The sequence below is a fragment of the Equus asinus genome, chromosome 2 (assembly GCF_041296235.1).
Source record: "Equus asinus isolate D_3611 breed Donkey chromosome 2, EquAss-T2T_v2, whole genome shotgun sequence".
Taxonomy (NCBI): Eukaryota; Metazoa; Chordata; class Mammalia; order Perissodactyla; family Equidae; genus Equus; species Equus asinus.
The window spans coordinates 121,071,718-121,096,567 of NC_091791.1; the positions used below are offsets into that span (position 1 = coordinate 121,071,718).

The window sequence follows — 24,850 nt, forward strand, 5'->3', positions numbered from 1 at the left end:
CTCTGGAAGGATGCAGAAGAAACTGACTACTTGGTTGCCTTTGGGCTGGGGAACTGGTGTGGCAGGAAGAATTTTCACTGTACATCTTTCTGTACTTTTTGGATTTTTAGAGATATGAATGGCTTGAAAACACAAATTTAAAATAATTTAAAAAAATGAATGTAGTCATGAGAATTACTTATTTGCCATGTAATTTTCAAACATTATATCAATTAATAACCTAAACTGCATTCAAAATATGAGTTATGTATCCTATGAGTAAAAGGGAAGAATATTTAAATACCATTACTGATGATGCACTTCTCAATTTCCGTAAGCTCCTCTTTAAAACTAATGAAGTATTTGTACAGGGCCCACATGAAAGCCTGGTACGTCCTAAAGGGCGGTTCAGTTGACTTCTTAGGAATGGAACCATTTCCAGGTAACATGCTTTCAGAGCTGTGCCCCATGACTTCATCAATGAACTCCTGGAGTCGAAACACAACCTGGCCATATGCTGCTATTTGTTCCAGCACTGATCGTAAACAGCTCTACAATATAAACAGACAGTTACTTAAGTCAGTCTCCTGGACACAATCAAATTCATATCCCCCTCACTGTAAAATATTTCTTTTGTGACTGTTTTAAACAGTATGCTTAGCAGAAAACAAAGTAATAAAACAAATATTTAGTTTTATATTCAAAGGAAATAGTGTAAGCATTACTTTCTACAGAACACAGAAATGTGGCTTATACTTTTTAAAAACACATATAAGGTAATGTACTATAGGCAACCACATTACAGTATACAGCTTTCCCAATACAGAATGACAGAAATAAAAAGCAAAACACAAATCAAGTCAAAACTAAATATGAACATCACAAACAATATCAAAGAATTCTCTAAGCATTGTAAAGATGGACAACTTAATTTTGCCTTTTGGATTTTAAATATATTTAGTAATTTTAATATTGCAAAATGGGTGTAAAGTTATATAACCACCATCATATTTATAAAATAAACCCTCTTATTTAATTTTAACTACAATAAATACAAATAACTTACATGTGTCAAATGAGTTACTATAATATTGTTTCTCACAGTTACCTTCCCATCTATCAACTGAAATATAAAGAGCTTTTTTACTCCTGAAAGTAACCTGAAATGAAATAAAAAAGATGAATGTACTTTAAGTCTAGAAAAATATTCACTACAGTAATGCCTAAGAAATTTTAATGCCAGATTCAGAATCGGGGGGGGATGAGCGGCGAAGAGGTCAGATAACTAGAAAATAGAAGACATGAATCTTTTTATCTGATTACCTTAAGACAAGATATTTGCATATCATCTTGGAGAGAAGTCCAAAACAGTATGTCCAAGCATTGGACCATCACATATGATGTGGATCAGAATCTGGAAAACTCAGCAGTAACAGCACTATATGCTGCATTTCTCATTTTCATTTTTGTGTGAACACAATCTAAATTCTTAGATTTCTGGTTTCCAGGTACGGGGCAGAAGCTAACTCTCATTGATATGCTGTCTATTATAAGCGGGAAGCAGCAAGCCAGGAAGCTTGCTTTGAACTCAAATATTAAAAAAATGATGGTCTAATCTAATTAAATAATATACTTAGTTATTTAAGATGGAAAAGAAGTAAACAAATCAAAATGTCACATCTCCATGGTTACATCTGAAATCTGGGCTCTTAGGCCCCCTAATCCAAATTTAGGTGCCCACTGGGAACTGTATTGTTTCATACCTACTGGACCGTTTCTAGCTTGCATGTGAAAAACCCCTGAACACTTTTCTTTAAAAAACCAAAATTCTGCTTCTCATTAGTAAAGTCTTCTAGAAGATTAATTATGTGTATAGGTCTTACCATAGAGTTTCCCGAATAACCTGCATCTCAGTAACAAAAACTCTGTCATCTGGAACATATAATGGGTCACTGCTGTACAAGTGTTGGTCCCTATTAGAGAACGAACATCAGATGTCAATGAAAAGGTTTCTCATTAAGTAAAACTACATGTCTCAAAGAATATATGTAATTTAGTGGTAATTTAACCAGTAACCAATAAGCAAATAAACATAACATTATGCTTTAAATGCTCTCTCATGGGCCAACATCACTCTGATACCAAAACCAGACAAAGACAACAACAAAGAAGGAAAATTGCAGGCCAATATGACTGATGAACATAGATGCAAAAATTCTCAACAAAATTCTGGCAAATCGAATACAGCAATACATTAAAAAGATTATATACCACGATCAAGTGGGATTTATACCAGGGACACAGGGATGGTTCAACATCCACAAGTCAATCAATGTCATACACCAGATTAACAAAATGAGGAACAAAAACCACATGATCATCTCAGTAGACACAGAGAAAGCATTTGGCAAGATCCAACATACATTTACGATAAAACTCTCAATAATATGGATATAGAAGGAAAGTACCTCAATATAATAAAAGCCATATATGACAAATCCACAGCCAACGTCATACTCAATGGGGAAAAACTGAAAGCCATCCCTCTGAGAACAAAAACAAGATGAAGGTGCCCACTTGCACCACTCTTATTCAACATAGTACTGAAGGTTTTGGCCAAAGCAGTTTGGCAAGAAAAAGAAATAAAAGGACTCCAAATAGGCATGAAGAAGTGAAACTGCTGCTGTTTACAGACAACATGATCTTATATATAGAAAACCCTAAAGAATCCATCAGAAAGCTACTAGAAGTAATCAACAATTACAGAAAAGTTGCATGGTACAAAATGAACTTACATAAATCAGTTGCATTTCTATACTCTAATAACAAACAGAAAGAGAACTTAAGAACACAATCCCATTCACAGTCACAACAAAAAGAATAAAATATCTAGGAATAAATTTAACCAAGGAAGTGAAAGACCTATACAATGAAAACTACAAGAATTTCCAGAAAGAAATTGATGGCAACATAAAAAGATGGAAAGACGTTCCATGAACATGGATTGGAAGAATAAACATAGTTAAAATGTCCATACTACCTAAAGCAATCTACAGATTCAATGCAATTCCAATCAGAATCCCAATGACATTCCTCAAAGAAACAACAAAGAATCCTAAAACTCATAGGGGGCAACAAAAGACCCTGAATTGCTAAAACAATCCTGAGAAAAAAGAACAAAGCTGGTGGCATCACAATTCCTGACTTCAAAATATACTACAAAGCTACTGTAATCAAAACAGCATGGTATTGGTACAAAAACAGGCAAACAGATCAATGGAACAGAATTGGAAGCCCAGTAATAAAACTTCACATCTAAGGACAGATAATTTCCGACAAACGAGCCTGAGAACATACAATGGAGAAAGGAAAGTCTCTTCAACAAATGCTGCTGGGAAAACTGGACAGCCACCTGTAAAAGAATGAAAACAGACCATTCTCTTACACCATCCACAAAAATAAAATCAAAATGGATCAAAGACTTAAAGGTAAGACCTGAAACCATAAGGCTTATAGAAGAAAAGATAGGTAGTACACTCTTTGACATTAGTCTTAAAAGGATCTTTTCAGACACCGTGTCTCCTCGGACAAGGGAAACAACAGAAAGAATAAACAAGTGGGACTTATCAGACTAAAGAGCTTCCACAAGGCAAGGGAAAACAGGAGTGAAATGAAAAGACAACTCACCAATTGGGAAAAAATATGTGCAAATCATGTATCTGACAAAGGGTTAATCTCCATAATAACACAAAGAACTCACACAACTCAACAACAAAAAATCAAACAACCCGATCAAAAAATGGGCGGAGGATATGAACAGACATTTCTCCAAAGAAGATACATGGATGGCACATAGGCACATGAAAAGATGCTCATCATCACTAATCATCAGGGAAATGCAAATCAAAACTACACTAAGATATCACCTTACACCTGTTAGAATGGCTATAATAACCAAGACAAAAAATAATAAATGTTGGAGAGGTTGTGGAGAAAAAGGAACCCTCGTACACTGCTGGTAGGAATGCAAACTGGTGCAGCCACCATGGAAAACAGTATGGAGATTTCTCAAAAAATTAAAAATAGAAATACCATATGACCCAGCCATCCCACTACTGGGTATCTATCCAAAGAACTTGAAATCAGCAATTCAAAGAGACTCACGTACCACTATGTTCAGTGAAACATTATTCACAATAGCCAAGACATGCAAGCAACCTAAGTGTCCATTAACTGATAAGTGGATAAAGAAGATACAGTGTGTATATATACATATACATATATATATATACACACACACAACGATTCCATCATATATACAATGATGACCACTCAGCCATAAAAAGTGATAAAATCGTCCCATTCACAAAAACATGGATGGACCTTGAGGGTATTATGTTAAGCGAAACAATACAGGTAGAGAAAGACAAACTCAGTATGATTTCTCTCAGATGTGGAAAATAAACACACGGACAAAGAGAACAGATTAGTGGTTACCAGGGGGAAGGGGAGTCGGGGGTGGGCACAAAGGGTGAAGGGGCGCAGCTATGACTGACAAAAAATAATGTACAACTGTAATTTCACAATGTTGTAAACTATCATAACCTCAATAAAAATTTTTTTTAAAAAAGGTTAAAATAAATAAATAAATGCTCTCTCATGTTCATTTTCACAAGTCAACTGAAATACTCTGAAAGAAGCACTCTCAGAACAATTCCAATTATTACATTTATTGCTGATTTAGGCAAATGTTTCAAACCATGTATTGCTGTTTTCAGGAAAATAGTAACTATCTTTTCGATAAATGCACTAAAACAGAAATCAAATAAATGGCCTAATATATACCAATCCATTCACTTTGAAAATAACAAGTCAAAAGACAGATTATAACTAAATAATTTCATTTTAAAAATATTCAAATAATTAAAATCTGTGTTCAATTAGAATTGTTAAAAAACTCAACAAGTTTAAATTTCAAGGAAGTACTTGATTTAAATCACAAATCAAAACCAAATATTAAACCATCAAAGTTTCTTCTATCAACACATCAAATGAAAAATTTAGCTTCTTACCAGACAGCTGCTAAATTGGAGTGCAAATGTAAGCTATGAGGAAACCTCGAGGACCTGGCTGTCCAGTACTGACGGATCACATGCTGTTCTAGCCAGCTTCGGGCATCTGGCTCATCTACTGGAAGAAAATTTAATAAGTTTAAGTTATAAGAGCTAACAAAAAAACACAATCAACTTTGCCACAATATCTGGACTGAACGGTTCCTTTCAAACATTCAACTGAAAAAGGCTCTTTACAAGCTACCTGGCAATGTCTATAAACATAAGCATTTATTTAAAACCATATAAATATTGAGATATACATACAAAAGTTAATTAAATGCCATTGGCTAAAAAGTAAAAAGAAAAATATTATTCAATTTTAAAATGACCCCATGAATAAAAAGACACAAACAGTATACTTGAATGGTTCAATAATCATGAAAGAAATTAAAAGGGTAACCAGAGATGTTCCTAAGCACCCCCAAACCACTACCAGGGTTTGAAGGATTAGATATCTTATACAGGTTGTTCAAGAAAAAGGGAAAGCTGCCTAACGTTCTATGAGGCTAATATAATTTTGCTTCTAAAACCAGATAAAGACATGATAGGAAAAGTAATTCATTAAAGAATAAAGATGGAAAATACTAAATTAAAAAACAGCTAATCCAATCCAATAATGAAGTAAAAAATAGCAGGAAGATCAAGGAAGTTTAGCATAGGAATTCAAGGGTGATTCACTATCAGAAAATCTGTCAATATAGGAATAGAGTAAAATTATAGGATTATCTCACAGATAAAGATTAGCATTTGATAAAGTTTAATATTTATTTGTGATTTAAAAACTCCCAGAAAAACAGGAATAGAAGGAAATTGTCTTAATTTGATGAAGGCCGCATACTCAGAACCTATACCAAAAACCATCACACTTAATGGAGGAATTTCAGAGTCAATCTTTTTAGGATGAAACCCATATACCAGGAAATCCTCTCCCACTGCTACTGCTTCCCCTGCAGACTAGAGGGCTGGCCAGAAAAGAGACGTCGCTAACACATAATGAAGAAGATAAAAGCTATAAGAACTGGCAAAATTGTCAATATTTGCAGATGAGACTGATCATCTATTCAAAAAATCCAATGGAATCAACAAACTACTATAATTAATATGAGACTTCAGAAAGAATGTTGGGGGCTGGCCCCATGGCTGAGTGGTTAAATGTGTGCACTCCACTTTGGCAGCCTGGGCTTTGCTGGTTTGGATCCTGGGCACAGACCTACACACCACTCATTGAGCTATGCTGTGGTGGCTCCCACATAGAAGAACTGGAATGACTTAGAACTAGGATATACAACTATGTACTGGGGCTTTGGGGAGAAAAAAACAAAAGAAGGAAAAAAAGGAGGAAGATTGGTAACAGATATTAGCTCAGAGCCAATCTTCCTCAAAAAACAAAGAATGTTGGATATAATGATAAAAGGAATGTTCCATCCAGAGGAAATAACACTTATGAATATATATGCATCTAACACAGGAGAACCAAAGTACATAAAGCAAATATTAACAGACCTAAAGGAAGAAGCTGACAGCAATACAATAACAGTAGGAGACCTGAACACTCCACTTATATCAATGGACAGATCATCCAGACAGAAAGTCAACAAGGAAACAGTGGCCTTAAATGAAAACGTAGACCAGATGGACTTAACAGATACATAGAGAACATCACACAATGTTATAAACCATTACAACCTCAATAAAATAATTTTTTTAAAAAAGAATGTTGCATATAAGAACAATGTACAAAAACCAAGAGTGTTTGCTTACAACAGCAACAAACAAAGCAAAAAAAAGCATTCACAACTATTAACATAGAGAAATTAAAAAATACTTAAGATCTTTATAAAGAAAATTTCCAAAATCTAGTATGACAAAAAAGTAGAATAAATGTAGATGTTTTCATAGTAAAGATGTCAAATCTCCCTAAGTTAAATCTATAGATCCAATGCAATTCCAACAAAAATTTCAGCTGGATTTTTATAAAGGAACTTATCACACTGCTTCTAAAATATCTATGGAAGAATACAATTTCACATATAGCTAAGTCAATTTTGAAAAAGAGTAATGGAGGTGAGCAAGAAACTTGCCTTCTACCTGTAGGGACATATTACAAAGCCACGTAAATAAAAACAGCCTGTTTCTCAGCAACTCACAGTAAGGGAAGAGAATAGAATGTTCAGAAATAAATACACATATTGTGATACAATAATGGTAGAACCACAAAGCAATGTAGAAAGAAGGAACTATTCACTAGATGCTGCTGGAAAATCAGCTCACGACATGGGAGAAAAATAAGCCGGACCCTTTAATCTCACTTCATAGAGAAAAGTAGACCTAGTGGTAGTATGTACAAACAATGAAATAGTATTCAACCTTAAAAAGGAAGGAAATTCTGAAGACACCTGCTATAACAGTGATGAACTTTGAGGACATTGTGCTAAGTGAAACAAGCCAGTCATAAAAGGACAAATACTACAGTAGTCCCCTTATCCAACATATTAATGTTCCAAGACCCCAAGTGGATGCCTGAAACCATGGAGAGTAACAAACCTTGTACATACTATGTTTTTTCCTATACATACATACCTATGATAAAGTTTAATTTATAAGTTAGGCACAATATGAGATTAACAACAATAATAATAAAATAGAACAATTGTAACAATATACTGTAATAAAAGTTACCATAGAGCTTAAAAAAAAAGAAAAAAGAGGATCTGGTGGTCACCAAAAACCAAAACCTAAGGTAATAAATAAAGCAAACAGGGGCCAGCCTGGTGGTGCAGCAGTTAAGTTTGCACATTCTGCTTTGGCAGCCCGGGGTTCGCCAGTTCGGATCCCGGGTGCAGACATGGCACCGCTTGTCAAGCCATGCTGTGGCAGGCATCCCACATCTAGAGTAGAGGAAGATGGGCATGGATGTTAGCTCAGGGCCAGCCTTCCTCAGCAAAAAGAGGAGGCTTGGTGGCAGATGTTAGCTCAGGGCTAATCTTCCTCAAAAAAAAAGAAAAAAAAGCAAACAGAAGGAAAACACAGGAGAATGCTTTTGTAGGGAAAAATATCAAGACCCAAATATTAATCACATCATGAAAAACTCACAGGTTTGAGTACAAAAAATGTTTTTAAAAAATCACAGATTCTGTTTGAAGGAGATCATGAAAAATGTTAATAGTCAAGTGACTCACCAGAAGATAAGTGCAATGTCTAAAGCCCAGGAATTACTATCTAGATATACCAAGAACGCTGAAGGGTGGGGGTGAGCAGTAAGGACATGAAAGCCAGGAGGAAAACACGCAAAGGAAGTCAATGAGCACTTCACAGAAGGGGTAGGACTGAGGCACCTGAGGGACCAAATGGATTTCGCCAGAGCAGTCAAGACAAATGGAAATGAAAACCACAGGGGCCCACAGACGGGTGGATCTTATCAAGTAGGGATGAGACTGTGGGTCAGGTAAATATATGGGCATGGCACTAGGTAGAGCAGGTGACAGCAGCTCAGGGCCCGTCCACAAGGGAAGTGATAATAGAAATGTGGTGTTGCAAACTGAAGAACACTAAGCAGCAGTCAGGAGGGAGAGAAGAGATGCTCATAGGGTGATATGGACAGATTTAAAACAGTTAAATGAAAAGAGGAACAGAACAAAGTTTACACATAGCATAACACCAGTATGTAATTAAAAACAAAAGATACCAACCAACACAATGTGTTTTACAAGAACTCAGCATTTGTAAGAACATAGATATCAAACACATTAGAGCAGGTGCCTGCAATGGGGCTGGGAGAGAAAGGGAAAGGGGGTGAGAATCAGAAACAGCATAAGAGAAGAAATAAACTAAACTAAAAAGCCCTGCACAGACTAGTGACGACAGTGTGCTCTAAACGCTCTGAACACTCTGCCCTGAAAGTCCAATTCAAGAATTAAAAAGAAAAGAAAGAGAAAACAAAATCAGAAAATCATTAGGATATTAAGTCAACTTTAACTACATCTTGTGCATTTGGCAAGGTTCGAGTACAGTGAAGAGGGCCTGGTCACAGACCCCAGGTTCTGAGGTTAGCTTCATGGTTGCAGGACCACAGCAAAACCATTGTAACCAGGGCTTTGTTTCCTTATCTGCAAAAGGAGAAGCAGGATTAGATGTTCTAATTTCTAACACTGCTTCCAGCTCTTTCTGGATTCTACCAACTCAGAGTTCTTCACTAAAACTGAAAAAGCAGACATTCAAACTTAAAATTAAATAGTATAGATCTTTTCCTTTTATTTAGTTATGAATTTTAACAAAGTCAATCATTCTCCAATAAAAAATAAACTAAAACATTTAGGACTAACAAAGTTCTCAGAACTATAAAAAAAAGAACAAAATTATACTCTAACTCCCTTTACAACATTAATTTTATAGTGCAACTTCTTAGGCACTACAGAGGAAAGGTCGACTAACAGTTTAAAAAGATTTGTTTCATATGGATGGGAGGGCTTACCGATATCTGAAATCACATGGAACCATTCTCAAAATGTGTCTTTCCTCCTAGAGAGTTCTATTAGAGAATGCTGCCAGCATCCAAGAACACACACCTTTCCAGTTGACAGAAGGCCCTGGTTTCCTGTTTTGATCTTGTGCTTCTAAAGGCGTCCTGTCCACCTGAATCCCAGAGTCCTCTCTGCTTAAGGGCTGTTGATCATCTTCGCCTTCACTTTCTTCAGACCAATTCTGATCGAAAAAAGGAAAACACCTTACTCTTTGAGTGTATAACAACTGGAGCTATTTAGATTAAAAGATTAAGAAAATTTCAGAAGAAAATCCAAAACTATACCAAACGAAACTTTTTTCTAAATGTCTTGAAAGTTACTATTACAGGATGGAATTATTTTTGGTGGCAAAAAATCCCAAGGTTCACAGCTCCTTGAGGGATACTTATTCACTCCAACTTCCTAGTACTAATGCTTCGGTACAAGATTTTAATAAATCTTCCATAAGAAACTACTCTAGTTTAGTGGAGTGTTCCTGTTTTAGTTAAGTTGTAGTAGGGCAGAAGGACCCATAGAAATCATCTATATCACAAGGCATGTATTAATATTGGCACTTACTGGTGTGTCTGCATTTGGACCAAGGTCAATTTCTTCACCTTCCATCAAGTATTTTCCCCAATCAAAATCATCTTTCTTTTCTAAAATGTAACAGAAAAATCTCATCAGCTTTATCAAAAATATGTAAAAAACCAAACCAAACCAAACCAACCCAAAACTATGGGAAAAAAGTCAAACAAAACTCAAAATGCATTTGAGAAATGCAAGTACAAAAATACTGAAACACTCAATAAATCGATATCCTAATACATTTTAAATTTTAATTTTTTATCTTCAAAGGTGATTTTTCTCTTTATATAACTGAAAATACTTTAACTTACAAAGTCAGAATTTGTTTTAAATGAAAATTTGCAATTGCAATTCCATCTAAAGCAACAAATATTTTAGTTTCATAGATTTTTACAACTTTTTAGAAAATCTCATGCTAGTAAATAAGTAATAAAACCAATTTCCCTTTTATTTGTTATATATTAAAGCATTTGTTAACGTACCCACTTCTTTATCTCTTGGTGTTTCCACATAATTGCTATTTGAAGGAGAATCAGACAGACACAGAAGAAGCGACAGTATGGAGTAATGTGCATCTGTCTTTAAAACAAAAAGTGAAGAATATGAGTCACTGAGGTTGGTGAGAGCTTTCTAAACCAGTCTGAGTAAAGAAAAGATAACTGCATGACAGTTACGTCAATTGTTTTCCTGGTTTGAGAAAACATGAATTATACCTAAATAAATCCTAATCTCTAAACGTTTTTTATAGTTCAAATGTGTACACACAAGGGACCCGTGAAAAATGCAGTATCTGAATCATAATGAAGAATTGTCAGACAAACCTAAATTGAGGGACAAGCTACCAAATAACTGGTTTGTGCTCTTAAAAATGTCAAAGTCAAGAAAATGAAAGGCTGAGGACTGTTCTAGATGAAAGGATACCAACTGGTAAACTGAGCAAAGGGAAGAGGAGTTTCTTCAACTATTCTTCAACTGTTAAGTTTGGTTTAAACTTAAAATATATTTTAAAAATCACATTTCAAAAGCTACCAGAAAATAAAAAGCCCCAAATGTGCTAAAGGTCATAAACTACGCTTGGAAAGGAGAGAGGAGATAGCTTAAATTCAAGAACGGGAAGGGAAGTCTCTGACGGCTAAAGAGCAATAAGCTCTTCCATTATATGCTCTACAGTACTTCATGTACGTCTTTAGTGTTTATCATAATCATAATTAAGTAACTCTTTGGGCAGTGATGATCATTTTTCGTTTATTCTGTATTCCTACCACCTAGTATGATGCTAGGGACACCGCAGACATCTAGTCAACTTCCTGGGAATGAGAAGGCAATGTATCACCAATAAGACTGCAAGGAGCTGTCTTTTTCTTGGATAACTTCTCACCTGCTTGGAAATACCTGACATTCCTTTAACGAAGAAAAGAATTCTTACTCCACAAAGTGGCCTAAAGCGTAAATACTTGAAGAAAATAACTCTCACTATATAAATCTATTATTCAGTAATAATTGTTAATGTCAGATTGTTTCTTGGAAGAACTATATGCCCCTGAAAGAGGTGGAAGAGGAAAAGCAAAGGCACGCTCTAAACCCTTGGACCAAGGCATTGCCCTGCAGCTGTGTGGAGGTGCACAAAAGCAGCATTTGGTCATGGGAGGAGGACCTGCATGATGCCACTCCTCCATTCCTGTACCTTGTTCATGTTTCGCTAACATCTCTAACGGGCACCTAGAGGACTCATTAACTGAGGTTATCACTCAACTACAAATTAGCACTGCTGGTCAAAACATAGCCTGTCAACCAGCAATACACCACCCTTTGAAAAACACAGGCTACAATAAAGCTGGAACTCTTTCTCCACATTAGTCACATGCCCCTTTTTGGTCTGTCTCCTGAAGCTCTGCATAGTCCCTGCTCCTCTCTGGAGAGCCAATGAACACATGTACACATATGTTGAAAGAGGCAGTGCCATGTGCTGTGCATTTATACTGGAGGTGCCCTTGAATCTCAAATTTAGAGATCACTTCACTTCCACATTCTTTGAAATCTAAAGATAGAAAGAAACAGATTTCCTAGTTTCAGTGGGGTTTTATAGATATGCCAAAGTCTTTGCTTATTTCTCCAAGAATTTCAAACAACCCCAAACTCTCCTTCTCCAAATATCATTTAGAGCCTGCAGGATGATGAACAGCTACGTACTGAGTAACTCCTATGGATACTATATATCTCTATCTATTTATAAATTAAAATACAGTGAGGTTAGAGATTCGGTTCTGGCATAATGGAGAGAGGTGGTCTTCAAATCCTCTCCCTCAAAAGTAACAATAAAGCTGGACAAGACTGACAAAGACAACCATTTCTGTGCTCTGGATTTCTGGATGGAGCACAGGCATACAAATGCTGAGAAGCGTTTATCCACGAAAATGACCTCAGGGGAGAATTGCATGAGTTTGTCACGTATTTGCCTAGAGCTATCTCCTTTTTCCCTCTACTCTGTCAGAGGAGCAGTTCAACAAGGGCTAGACAGGAAGTAAAACCTAGCAGTCCTGCTGCCCTCTTGTCAGAGGAGGCTCACTTGAATCTGACGGCTGTCAGTTAAAGTGGTGGGCAACAGCAATGGCAAGTGAGCGGGGGAGCTAGTGGTTGCAGGCCTGTGTGGGGCAAGCAGCAGGCCAGCAGAACGTTTGAGGGTTTATCAGGGAGTTCCTGGATGCAAAACAGCCAAAGGGGGTTTGCTAAGCTCTCCAGATGTCTTGGGTTGACTAGAGGCTGTAAGGTGCACAGCAGAGACTAGAGTGGACCCAAGCCACCCACACATCCTTCGCCAATGGAGCCTGACTCCATGCGCAGAGAAGATGAAAGAGAGCCAACACAAAGTATAAGCCAGGACAGTCTTGAAAATGGCCTTAAGTGTGAATGTACTTCTCAGTCCACACACAAATAAATCAGATTATGATCCAAAAATCATTAATGTAGTACACCATATGTTATGGACTGAATGTTTGTGTGCCCCTCAAATCAATATGTTCACACTCTAACCCCTAATGTGATGGTATTTGGAGATATGGCCTTTGGGAGGTAATTAGGTCATGAGGATAGAGACCTGGTCTGATGGGACAGGAAGAGACACCAGACAGCTCTCTCTGTCATGTGAGGACACAGGGAGAAAGCAGCTGTCTACGAGCCAGGAGGAGAGTCCTCACCAGCAGCCAAATGGGCTGGCACCTCAATCTTAGACCTCCCAGCCTCCAGAATTGTGAGAGAATAAATTTCTTTTTAAGCCACCCAGTTTGTGGTATTTTGTTACGGCAGCCAGAGCTGAGTAACACATTATAGTAATAGAATTCAAGGCAAAAAAAATATGATTACCTGTAAGACACAGAAAGAGATTTGACAAAATCCAACACTCATTCATGATAAAAACTCTCAACAGACTAGGAATAAAAGGGAACATCCTCAACCCGATGAACAGCATCTATGAAAAAGCTACAACTAACATCATAATTAAGGGTTAAAACTGAAGCTTTCCCTCTAAGACTGGCAACAAGGCGAAGACGTCTACTCACTTCTAGTCAGCATTGTCCTGGAGCTTCTAGCCAGAGCAATAAGCCCAAAAAACAAACACACAGAAAACACTTCACATTGGAAAGGAAGAAGTCAAATTGTCTTTATTCAGAGATGAAATGATCCTAAGTGTAGAAAATACTAGGGAATCCAGAAGAAAATTACTAGAATAAATGAGCTTAGCAAGGCTAAGTAAACAAAGATCAACATAAAAATAAATTATATTTTTATATTCTAGCAACAAGAAAACTGCAAATGAAATTAAGAAGACAATTTCATTCATAATAGAACCAAATAGAATAAAATATTTAGGAATAAATGTAAAAGAAATGCAAGATTGTATGTGGAAAAAGAAAACTGCTGACAAAAATTTAACATGATCTAAATAAATAGCGTCCATATTCATGGACTAGAAGATTTAACATTGATAATATTGTGTATTAGTTTTCTAGGGCTGCCATAACAAAATACCACAAACTGTGTGGCTTAAAACAAAAGGAACGGATTCTCTCTCAGTTCTGGAGGCTAGAAGTCTCAGATCAAGGTGCTGGCAGTCCATGCTTCCTCTGAAGGCTTGAGAGAAGAATGTTTCCTAGCTTCTGGCAGCTGCTAGCAATCTTTGATGTTCCTTGGCTTGCAGCTGCATCACTCCAACCTTTGCCTTTGTCATTGCATGGTGTTCTCCCTGTGTTCAAATTTCTCTTTTCTTATAAGGACACCAATCTCCGGATTAGGGCCCATCCTAATACAGTTTGACTTCATTTGAACTTGCTTACATTGTCAAAGACTCTATAATAAGGTCACATTCACAGACATCAGGGGATAGGACTTGAACATATCTTTTTGGGGAAGACAGTTCAACCCAACAGATGGCATTACTTTCCCAAACTGATCTACAGATTTAATGCAATCCCTGTCAAAATTCCAGCAGGCTTTTTGCAGAAATTTAGCTGATCCTAAAACATGCATGGAAATTCAAAGGGTCTAGAACAGACAAAAATTTTGAAAAAGAAAAAGTTGGCGGACTTATATTATCTGACTCCAAAACTTACTATAAAGCTACAGTAATAAAGACAGTGTGGTATTTGTGTAAGGACAGGCATATAGATTAATGAAACAATTGAGAGTCCAGAAAGAAATCATTAGATTTACAGTAAATCTGTTTTTGAAACAGTTGCCAAGACAATTAATAGGTAAAGAACGGTCTTTTCAACAAATGGTGATAGAACAAATGGAAATTCATCAGTAAAAAAAATTAACTTAGAGCTTTTCCTCACAACATATACAACAATTAAATCAAATTGGATCACAGATCTAAATGGAAGTGCTAAAACTGCTAGAAGAAAACACAGGAGAAAAGTCTTTATAGTTTTGGGTTAGGCAAAGAGTTCTTTTGAAACCAAAGCATGAGTCATAAAAGAAAGAAATAGATAAAATGGACTTCATTAAATGAAACATTTTTGAGCTTCAAAAAAAAATACCACTAAGAAAATGAAAAGACAAGCTGAGGACTGGAGGAAAATATCTGTAAATCAGTTTTCTGAAGAAGAACTTGTATGAAGAACATATAAACAACTCTGATGACTCAATAAGAAAAGCAATCCAATTTGAAAACGGGTAAAAGATGTGAATGGACATCACAGAAGACACACAGATGGCAAAAAAGCACAGGACAAGATGCTCAACATCATTAGGAACTAGGGAGATGTAAATCAAAACCACAACGAGATATTACTACGTGCTCTCTAGGATGCCTATAATCAAAAAGACAATCACAAGTGTAGGTGAGGATGTGGAGAAACTGGATCCTTTATACATTTCTAGTGGGAACATAAAATGAGACAGCCACTTTGGCAAATAATTTGGCAGTTTTTTAAAAGGTTAAACCTAAGCTAACCACATAAACCAGCAACTCTACTCCCAGAAATTTAAGAAGAGTGAGGACTGATGTCCACACAAAGCTTGGACGAGAATGTTCGTAGCAGTTCATTATTCTAACCAAAACTGGCAACAACCCGAATGCTATCCATTGGTGAAAAAGCAAAATGCAGCATATCCATACAATGCAATACCATTTAGCAATTAAAAGGAATAGAATACAGGCACACGCCCCACATGGATGAACTTCAAAAATATCATGAAAGACGCAGACACAAAAAATGCGTATTATATGATCTCGTTTATATGAAATGTCCACGAGGGCAAATTTATAAATACAGCAAGCAGATCAGTAGTTTTCTGGCACTGGGGTGGGGCAGGCAATGACTGTAGAAGGGCTTGAGGGAAACTTCTGTGGTGACAAAAATGTTCTAAAACTGGATTACGGTTGCATAACTACATATTAACTATAAATCAGTAAATTGTACATTCACAATGGATGATTTTTATGGTATGAAAGTTATATATCTATAAAGCTGAAAAAAAAGTGTGAAGTTATTGCTACACTACAGCAGATGTGTTGAAGATGCCACAGCAAGGAGAAAAGGCAACCAACTCCACCTGTGTAAGTGGGGCAGGAGCCAAGGACAGACAGGGAGAGCAAGGCGGAAAGGATTGCACAGATTTATTTCTTCAACAAATACTGTCTAGTCTGTTCCAGGTGCCTGAGGACGAGTCAGACACAGAGCCTTACACTTGTAAAACTCACATGTTAAAGGGGCAGACAGGAAATAAGCAATAATAAACATAATAATAAAAATGAAATACACTATCTATAGAGACAATACTTGAGTTTAACATAAAGGATGAGATTCCTCAGGCAGGAGAGAAAGGAAGGGCATGCAGGTACAGGACACAGAACAAGTGGCCCAGCAAACCTAGGGCATGTCGTTCCACTGTGTTCAGGGATTCCTACAGCTGGAAAAGTACAGAAAAATGACTGGAGAGGGCAAGGAAAAGGTCAAAGTAGGAATCAGAAGTGACTCTTACTGTTTCATCTAATTATTCTGCAGAACATAGGTACTTTCACTGGCACAGAAGAAACTGAGATAAAGGCATCTGCCTTACCAAAATAAGCATAGTAATAATACCTACTGAATATGGTCTTTTGGGACTAACAGTGCCTGACAGGTGGTAAGTGCTCTAAAAATGCTTGCCACTATTTCTATTATTAGTACTATGGTGCTATCGAGTCTAATGACTAAATTCTACAGTCTACCCACAAAGCTATATAAAATGAATCAAGAAGAGATCTAAGAAAGATCTGCCTCCTTTTCTTTCAAAATGGCCCTCGCAGGAACAATCCTCAGAAGTGTGTTTCTAATTCTTAGGGCATGAATTCAGAGCACTGCAGCTCTCTCTTTTCTAGAAATACCTTCATAGCCCTTCCTTAAACTGATGGACAGTTTCAAAAATTATCTGAAGCTTTCTTCCTTAGGATATCAATCCCCACAGCATAGACAAAGGGAAAGCCTACCAATAATATAATACTCCACAGAGGTTACTGTGAAGATTAAATGAGTGTGCAATAAACAGTTAACTCAGGAGGCCTGGGTTGCCCAAACCCTGAACATCTCAAAGGAGATGGCCCTGGACTGGCTCCTGAGAGACGACCTCTGAGCCCTTGGAATATCCTGCTGAGAATAGTGCTTTTGTATGTCAGAGGCTTTGGGCCACACTGTAACAGCCTGACCAGAGTTTATGCTAACAATTTGACTTATGTGAATGCTTGTTTTCATCGGCCAAAGTCCTCGGTTTGACCTCTGTGGGGCTGGAGATTGAGGAGCTAAGGTCAGTCACAAGGGCAGCGCACGTCCATGTGACTGAACCCCAACAAAAACACTTTTGTTGGCTCAGGCGAGTTTCTTTGGTTGGCAACACTTTGTATGTGTTGTCACTGGGGGAATAAAGGGCATCCCCATGCAACTCCACTGGAAAGGGACATATGGAAGCTTGTGCCTGGTTTCATCCTATGCATCTTTCCCTTTGCTCATTTTAAGTTTCTATCCTTTCACTGTAATAAACCATAACAGTGAGGATAGCAGCTTTTTTTGTGTTCTATGAATCCTTGCAGCAAATCATCAAGACTAAGGGTGGTCTTGGGGACCCATGACTGAATATAAAAGTGCTTGGAACAGCACCTGGCATCTAGTAAGTATTATATAGGTAGTTACTATTACCATATGCTGATGATGATAGCCATTTAAAAATTTTAATATAGCTAGACAGTGCTATTTGTCCCAATCTCTGATCTCATTTTCCATAGTAGGTTGGGACTGAGAAGATGATTAAATAAGAACATGTTTTTTCTTTCATTACAAGCCTGAGGCGCAGTGGGTTTGATGGCATTATTTAAGTCAATTTCCAGGAGCTTCTGCTCTAGCCAGTAGACAACACTAAAACACAATGTTTAAATATTAACAGAAACAAACTGAAAATAATCAGATTGGAAACGGTAAAATACACAACAGAGACCTCACAATATAATGCATACCTTTATTTCTTTTATGCTTGGAAGTGATGCATTTAGAAATTCCTCAGTTAATCTCTTCCAACTAGCAGCTTTGCTGAGATCAGAATGAATGATGAATTTTTCATAAATTCTAAAATATATTAAAAAAATCTACTGTTATAAAGCTATACTAATAAAAAAAATTCTGGGGCTGGCCCCATGGCCGAGTGGTTAAGTTGGCGTGCTCTGCTTCAGTGGCCCAGGGTTTCTCTAGTTTGGATCCTGGTTGCAGACATGGCATCACTCATGAAACCATGCTGAGGCGGCATCCCACAGGCCACAACTAGAAGGACCCACAACTAAAAATATACAACTATGTACTGGGGGGCTTTGGGGAGAAAAAAGGAAAAATAAAATCTTAAAAAAAAAATCCTATAAGAAAACATTAATTTCTGAATCTATACATACATATAAAACTGACTTACCCTTCTATTGTCTTTTCCACCTTGTGGCTGTTGACATCCAAGAAATGATGAAATCTAAAAGAAAAAAAGTAGTTCTTATATCAATTTTGTTATACAGCTAAGTAGATTAGTCTCATAGCCCTCCACACCCCTCCAGACCCCGTATACCCAGCTGTACGTTTCCAGGAGTGCATCTCTCTCCCTGCATCTCTCTACTGTCAAGGCGAACAGCACTGCATCTCAGAGACTGCTCAAGTACCCTTTCCGCAAAACACAGGTCATCCTGAGCCTCCCCAATCCCGTCCTCTGGCTCCTTTGTCTTCCCAAAACGCCCTGTATCTAAGTTCAGAGCACATTCTATATCAGGGTTCTGAATCTGTTTATTGCCACAGTGAAACCCAGTGAAGCTTAGGGACCCCTTCTCAGAATAATGCTTTTAAATCACAAAGGAAACCAAGTATACTGAAATACAGTATTTTTAAAAGTTTGTGATATAGTAACAGACATATTTCTTTATTAAAGCACTAAATAACAAGATATAGCAGTGGGTCTATAACTACCATTAAAGTAACAGTAGACAATACTTAGAAATACATGCATCTCTAACAGTGACACAGTCATAGGTAAGCTAATACTGCTTGTTTCTTTCCTTCCTAACTGAAGGAAACCCTACTTTTCAGTTAGAGGTTAGTGTAGTTATTTTCTTGTCCAAATTCATAACATCCGAATTCTATCTCCAGGCCCTTGGGTTCAGAACTATTCTACATCATATGTAATTAACTTTCGTCTGCCTTCTTTAAGGACAGAAGCTATATCTCACTTATCTCTGAATTCTAGGGTCTAAAACATGTTCACAATTTTTAAAAACGCAAACATGAATTATTCATTTTTGCGATGGACTAAAGCATCATAAAATTATAGTATAGTTCACTCAACTCTTATTTTCCACTTTTTAGTATCAAAGGCAACAATCTGTACTTAAAAGTAAATAAATAATCTATCTAATTCTATCCCAGTAAATGGCTGAGTGGAACACCACTTTACTTATTACAATTTAGTTTTTCAAGGTGTAAAATGTTTCTCCCAACTCTAACGTGATGTCGACCTACCTATCGCCATTTAGAAATATTAACAAATTATTTGGGTTACAGCATTTAAACTTCTCTGTGTTATATGACTTAGGCAGGTACTGTTATAGCTATAAGTTACATTTAAGAACTGAGTTTATTTCAGAAACTAGGCGGGCTTTTAGACTCATTGTCTATTCCCATTAAAAACCAAATAGGCATTTTTACGTATGATCATTCATTTTGATAAACAAGATTAGTTTTTTAAAAATTGTTTACTATTCAAGATTTCTACTGAAATTAGACTATTATCACTAATATTCTTTTAGTAATAATTCCATTATAGTTAACAATCGTAACAGTATTGTCTAATTTACATCTTTCATAAACAAAAATGGGAGCTCTGACTTCACCTAAGTGTGTAAACTAAATAAATCCTTAAAAATTAATTACATGAGAAACTGTTGGTAGCTTAGAGTTCCATGTGCCAGGAACTATTCCAGGTGCTGGCATAAGAAATGAACAAAACAGACCAAGACCCCCGATCCTGGCAGAATTTGCATTCTACTTGGAGGTGGGGTGAGGAGACAAACAGTGAACAACAGATAAGTTTGTCAACGTGTGACACCATGCATTTTGGAAAAAGAAAGAGGAAAGCAGGGTATGGGAGACGTGGGGTGGCCCGAGCAGGGTGAGGAAGTCGGTGAGAATACGGTTTTAAATAGGATGTCATCATTACTGTGCTCTAACACTTCACGTACCCAACCCTTCAGACAGGTGGAGCTCTGTGTACGGCCCTCGGGGCAGTGGGTGGGGCGGGGACCAGGACAGACAGACCCACTCTAGGAACTCGGTTCCAAAGCCGGAGGCTGACCTCCACCGACCCACAACCCGCTGCTTCAGCACGCATGTCCCCCGCGTCGGGACCCAGTGGCACGAGGGGCCCAGAGCTGTGGCGGCAGCAGGGAGCGCAGGAGCTCTGCGAGGGTCGGGCCGCGCTCCTGGCCCCGCCTGACTCCTTCCTGTCCCCGGCGCCGCGCCCCTCACCTGAAATTGGACAAGACGAAGTGCAGAGCGAGCTGAAAGTCTGGGTCCGCCTCGTCCCGTAGGCCCGCCACACGGCGCACGAGCTCGCGCACATCTTGCTCCTGCTGTCGGTCCAGCCGGCTCCAAAGCAAACACGGCCGCGCCATGCCTCTGCTCTGCCGCCGTTACACACTAGCCGGAGCCGCTATCGCGAGAGTTCGCGCTGCCGCCGCGTTGTGCCTCTGAGAGGCTGCGATGCTCTCGCGAGAGTTCGCGCTCCCGCCGCGTTTAGCCTAGGCGCTGATCCTTGCTGGAGGCCTAGGTGTGCGTTTTACAGTCTCATCTAAGTTTAGCAGTGTCCTCAAAGGGCTAACCGTTATTATTAACATTAATAGTAGTCTGTGGTTAACCTTGGTTGGTGGTTTAATTTGTGATGTTCTGAGAGCAGTCAGTTCGTTCTCATTCAGTGTATCTATTTTGCACCTGCGTGTTCAGGTACCATGACAGGTTAGTTGTCCCTCCTTCTCCAGGCTTCACTTTCTTGTTTTAGAGGTCATCTCTGATGATCTCTCAGTTCCCCTCTGTCTACACAAGCAACACTATATGGTCTACACTGCAGCAGGCGTTGGCAAAGCAGGTTGTGCGGCACACAGGTGAGCGCTGCCCCTCCCAGCTCTCACGGGCTTGTGACTCCGAGTGGCCGAAGGAGGGCTCTGTAAACCGTGTTGACCAAAGGTGGGGTGTCATCTAATTCAAACTGTAGCTGTCAACTTTCCGTTAGCTATTGCTCATAACCATTCTGAAACCTGTTACGTAGACCACTTTATTTTTTTCTTTTAGGGATCTAGATTTTCATGTGTTTTATTATATTGTGTTTCTGTAGTAATAGATAGCTGATAAACAACTATCTTGGTCCATTTGGACTGCTGTAACAAAGTACCACAGACTGGGTGGCTTATAAACAACAGAAATTTATTTCTGACAGTTCTGGAGGCTGGGATTTGAGATCAGGGTGCCAGCTTGGTTTGGTGAGGGCCCTCTTCCAGGAAGCAGACTTGTGGTTGTGTCCTCACATGGTGGAAGGGGTAAGGTGCCGGGGCCTCTTTCACAAGGACACTAATCCCAATCATGCTGGCTCCACCCTCGTGACATAATCACATCCCAAAGGCCCAGCCTCCTAAAACCATCACAGTGGGCATTGGGATTTCAATATATGAATTTTGGAGGGATGCGAACATTCAGACCATAGCACCTCCCTAAGACATAGACTGCATATGACTGCACAAATCCCGTAAGGAGAAAATCATGTGGTAGAAATGATTCTACAGAATGGAATTTATACTCTCCGTGGGCAATCTTTCGTTCTCCAGTTTCAACTATCTGTGTGTTTATAACTCTCAAATCTGTGTATGCAGCTTGCATATTTCTTAGCACCCCAAATCTATAATTGCTTGTTGTACATCTCAAAAAATCAAAGTATCCATGTGTAGTACGTGTGTCTCTGCCTACCTCCCTGTCCAGCAGGTAGGTTTTGGCTTCTGGAGGGAGATTTAGAAAACTTTCAATAGGGCACTCCCAATGACTTGGACTTACTAGAGGCTGAGCCACTCTCCCGGGCCTCCCTGGCTGGACTGGGCCAGTGTCCCTTTCTGGTTGGAGAAATTTTCCAGAGGTGGCTCTGACGACTGAGCCCCATTTAAAACACCATTAGGCCCTAGACACTTTCTGTGGTTGGCCCCGGCTGGTCACCTCCTCTACAGGGGATGCAGAAACGTTTTTGGAAATTACATACGAAGACAGGATGGCAAACAGTCCTGGCACACTGCTACGTGTGGCCTCCAGAATGGACTTTGGATAAATTTTCTGGAAGTGCATGCAAAACCAGGTCTCATGCACGACTGCAGCCTGGCCAAAGGAGCTGTCCACACCTTTCTTGTCCAGCCTGTCTCTTTCATGCCCCCCTTGGAGGGACTTAGAAATATTTAAGGGGTGTCTCTGTCGAATATCCCCACACATGTGCCAGTCTAGGGATACCTAGCACAGGCCTACATGCCAGGGCAAGTCTGTCCTGGCTTCTGGAGGGGTCTTAAAAAAATTGGGGGAAGTGTAATGTCCTTCCCTTCATCTGTGACCAGCCTGAAGTGATGTCCATCTCTGGAGGGGAAATTTGAAATATTTTTGGGAGATACAGCCAATGACCAGGACTGACACAGAACTTTGGGCAGCCCAGAGTACGCTTCCCAGGCCTGTCTATACTAACTGGGCTAGTCCTGGCCTTTGGAGGGGGAATTAGAAACTTTTTGGGTGGGGCTCCCAATACCAGGACCCATTCCGGCTCCTCCTCCAGGCTTCTCTGCCCTCCTAGGCCTTTCCATGCCAGAGAGAGACTTAGAAATATTTTGGGGATGCCTCCAAAGGCCATTTCGCAGGCAGGACCACAGCCGGGCCGAAGTGTCCTTCCCAGACTCGCAGGCCTGCCCTGGTGATTGCCCCTTTGGAAGGAGACATAAAAATTTTCAGAATGTGCATCCAAGTGGGGCCATGGCCAGGACTTGGGTGCCCCCCAGGCCTCCCTGTCGATCTGGGCTGGCACCTGACTCTGAAGTAAACAGGTGCCCCCCCAAAACATTTCTCAATCCCTCTACAGTGGCTAAGATGGAAACAGCCTGCCAGGGAGGCCTGAGAAGGGGCCCTGTGGGCCTCCAAAACATTTCCAAGTTGCCCACAAAGCGGGGAGGGGGGGCGGTGCGCTGCCATGAGCCTGGCAGGGAGACCTGAGAGGGCACTAAGGGTTAAGCCCTGGTCCTATGTAGTTTTGGTTATTGGATGGCCCCTGGATGTCTGCCTCTGGAGGATGTGGGCACTGGCCTGAGCCAGCGAGGCTTGCCCAGGGAGGGTGCCTTGTGAGGTCTAGCTTTTGGGGGTTTTTTGAGGAAGATTAGCCCTGAGGTAACATCCACTGCCAGTCCTTCTCTTATTTACTGAGGAAGATTGGCCTTGAACTAACATCTCTGCCCATCTTCCTCTACTTTATATGTGGGACACCTGCCACAGTATGGCTTGATAAGTGGTGTGTAGGTCCACACCCGGGATCTGAAACGGCAAACCCTGGGCTGCCAAAGCAGAACGTGTGTGAACTTAACTGCTAGGCCACTGGGCTGGCTCCATGAGGTCTAGTTTTTGATGTACCCCTGAAACCTTTTTCCACGTCTCCTTCTGTAAGTGGACAACAGCCCATGACCGACATGGAAGCCCCAGAGGGCACCTTGGTCCCAGCCATGATCACCAGATACCCCTTGCAAATGGGGATTGGTCTGAGCCAGCCAGAGAGGCCTCAGGAGACTGCCTACATGGCCCCATGTAGGACTAGTCATAGAAGGCAACCCTAAAACATTCCTAAGTCCCATTCCAATAATGGGAAGCCAGTGAGAACCAAGAAAAGTGTACCCAGGCCTGGTGGTGTCCTACATGGGTCACTGGATGCAGCCCCCCAAATATTTTCATGTCCCTCGCTAGAGAAGGGGACACTGCAGGCAGGTGAGATACACTCTGAGATCACACCCCATGCTCATGGAGGTCCTGTGTATGGCCAGCCATTGGAGGCAGCACCCAACAAATTTTCTAAGCTCTCTTTGGTGGCAGATTCTGGCCTGGGGTGGCCAGGGAGCTCTGTGGAGGTATCCCAACCATGGTCAGGCGACATGGGCCTGGTCACCTGATGTGCCTGTGAAAAACATTTCTAAGTCCTCTCTGTGAGTGGCACTGGGCAGGAATGCCAGGGAATGGTATCAGGGCCCCAGAACAGTCTTACATGGGACCTGGTCACCAGACATGCCTCTCAAAATTTTTTCTAAGTACACTTTGGAGTCAGAGACCAGCCTGGGATGGACAGGGAGGCCCCGTGATGGCACTGTGTTGGCCATAGTCCTAGGTGTAGCTTGGTGGTCAGATGTGCCTCCTAAATATTTTTCCATGTCTCTGCAGTGGCCAGCCAGAGAGGTCTGTGGAGAGGTCACTGGTCTGGCCACAGTCCTGCATTGTCCCCTGTCATCACATGTCCCTCTAGAAAATGTTTCCGGGTCCACCTCTGCACTAGACAGGGAGGCCCTGAGAGGGTACCTGGGACTGGCTTCCCACTGCCAGTGTTGGGAGCACCTCATGACACATT

At 39.7% G+C, this 24,850-nt stretch overlaps 1 protein-coding gene and 1 long non-coding RNA gene across 8 annotated transcripts in view; one reads left to right on the plus strand and one right to left on the minus strand.

Annotated features, from left to right (window-relative positions):
• LOC123282456 (uncharacterized) overlaps positions 1-9,753 on the plus strand; it is a 94,568-nt gene extending 84,815 nt beyond the window's left edge. The window contains exon 5 of the long non-coding RNA XR_006522549.2: positions 9,616-9,753. This is a non-coding gene — a long non-coding RNA (uncharacterized lncRNA). The remainder of the gene's footprint in view (positions 1-9,615) is intronic.
• TUBGCP5 (tubulin gamma complex component 5) overlaps positions 1-20,904 on the minus strand; it is a 48,118-nt gene extending 27,214 nt beyond the window's left edge. For 3 of the 7 annotated variants that reach the window (XR_011498082.1, XM_070497131.1, XM_070497143.1), the window contains exons 1-10: positions 20,704-20,903; positions 18,611-18,664; positions 18,168-18,276; positions 10,663-10,759; positions 10,172-10,251; positions 9,659-9,794; positions 5,052-5,169; positions 1,863-1,952; positions 1,046-1,139; positions 284-530 (exon numbers count right to left, since the gene is read on the minus strand). Coding sequence is in view for 4 of the 7 variants with exons in the window: in XM_070497131.1 (XP_070353232.1) it covers positions 284-530; positions 1,046-1,139; positions 1,863-1,952; positions 5,052-5,169; positions 9,659-9,794; positions 10,172-10,251; positions 10,663-10,759; positions 18,168-18,276; positions 18,611-18,664; positions 20,704-20,849 (1,171 nt within the window). In the remaining 3 variants the exon portion in view is untranslated. Of the gene's footprint in view, positions 1-283; positions 531-1,045; positions 1,140-1,862; positions 1,953-5,051; positions 5,170-9,658; positions 9,795-10,171; positions 10,252-10,662; positions 10,760-18,167; positions 18,277-18,610; positions 18,665-20,703 lie in introns of all 7 variants that reach the window. The other 4 variants (XR_011498085.1, XR_011498084.1, XM_070497126.1 and 1 more) reach the window with 4 other exon arrangements.
• Positions 20,905-24,850: the final 3,946 nt, after the last annotated feature.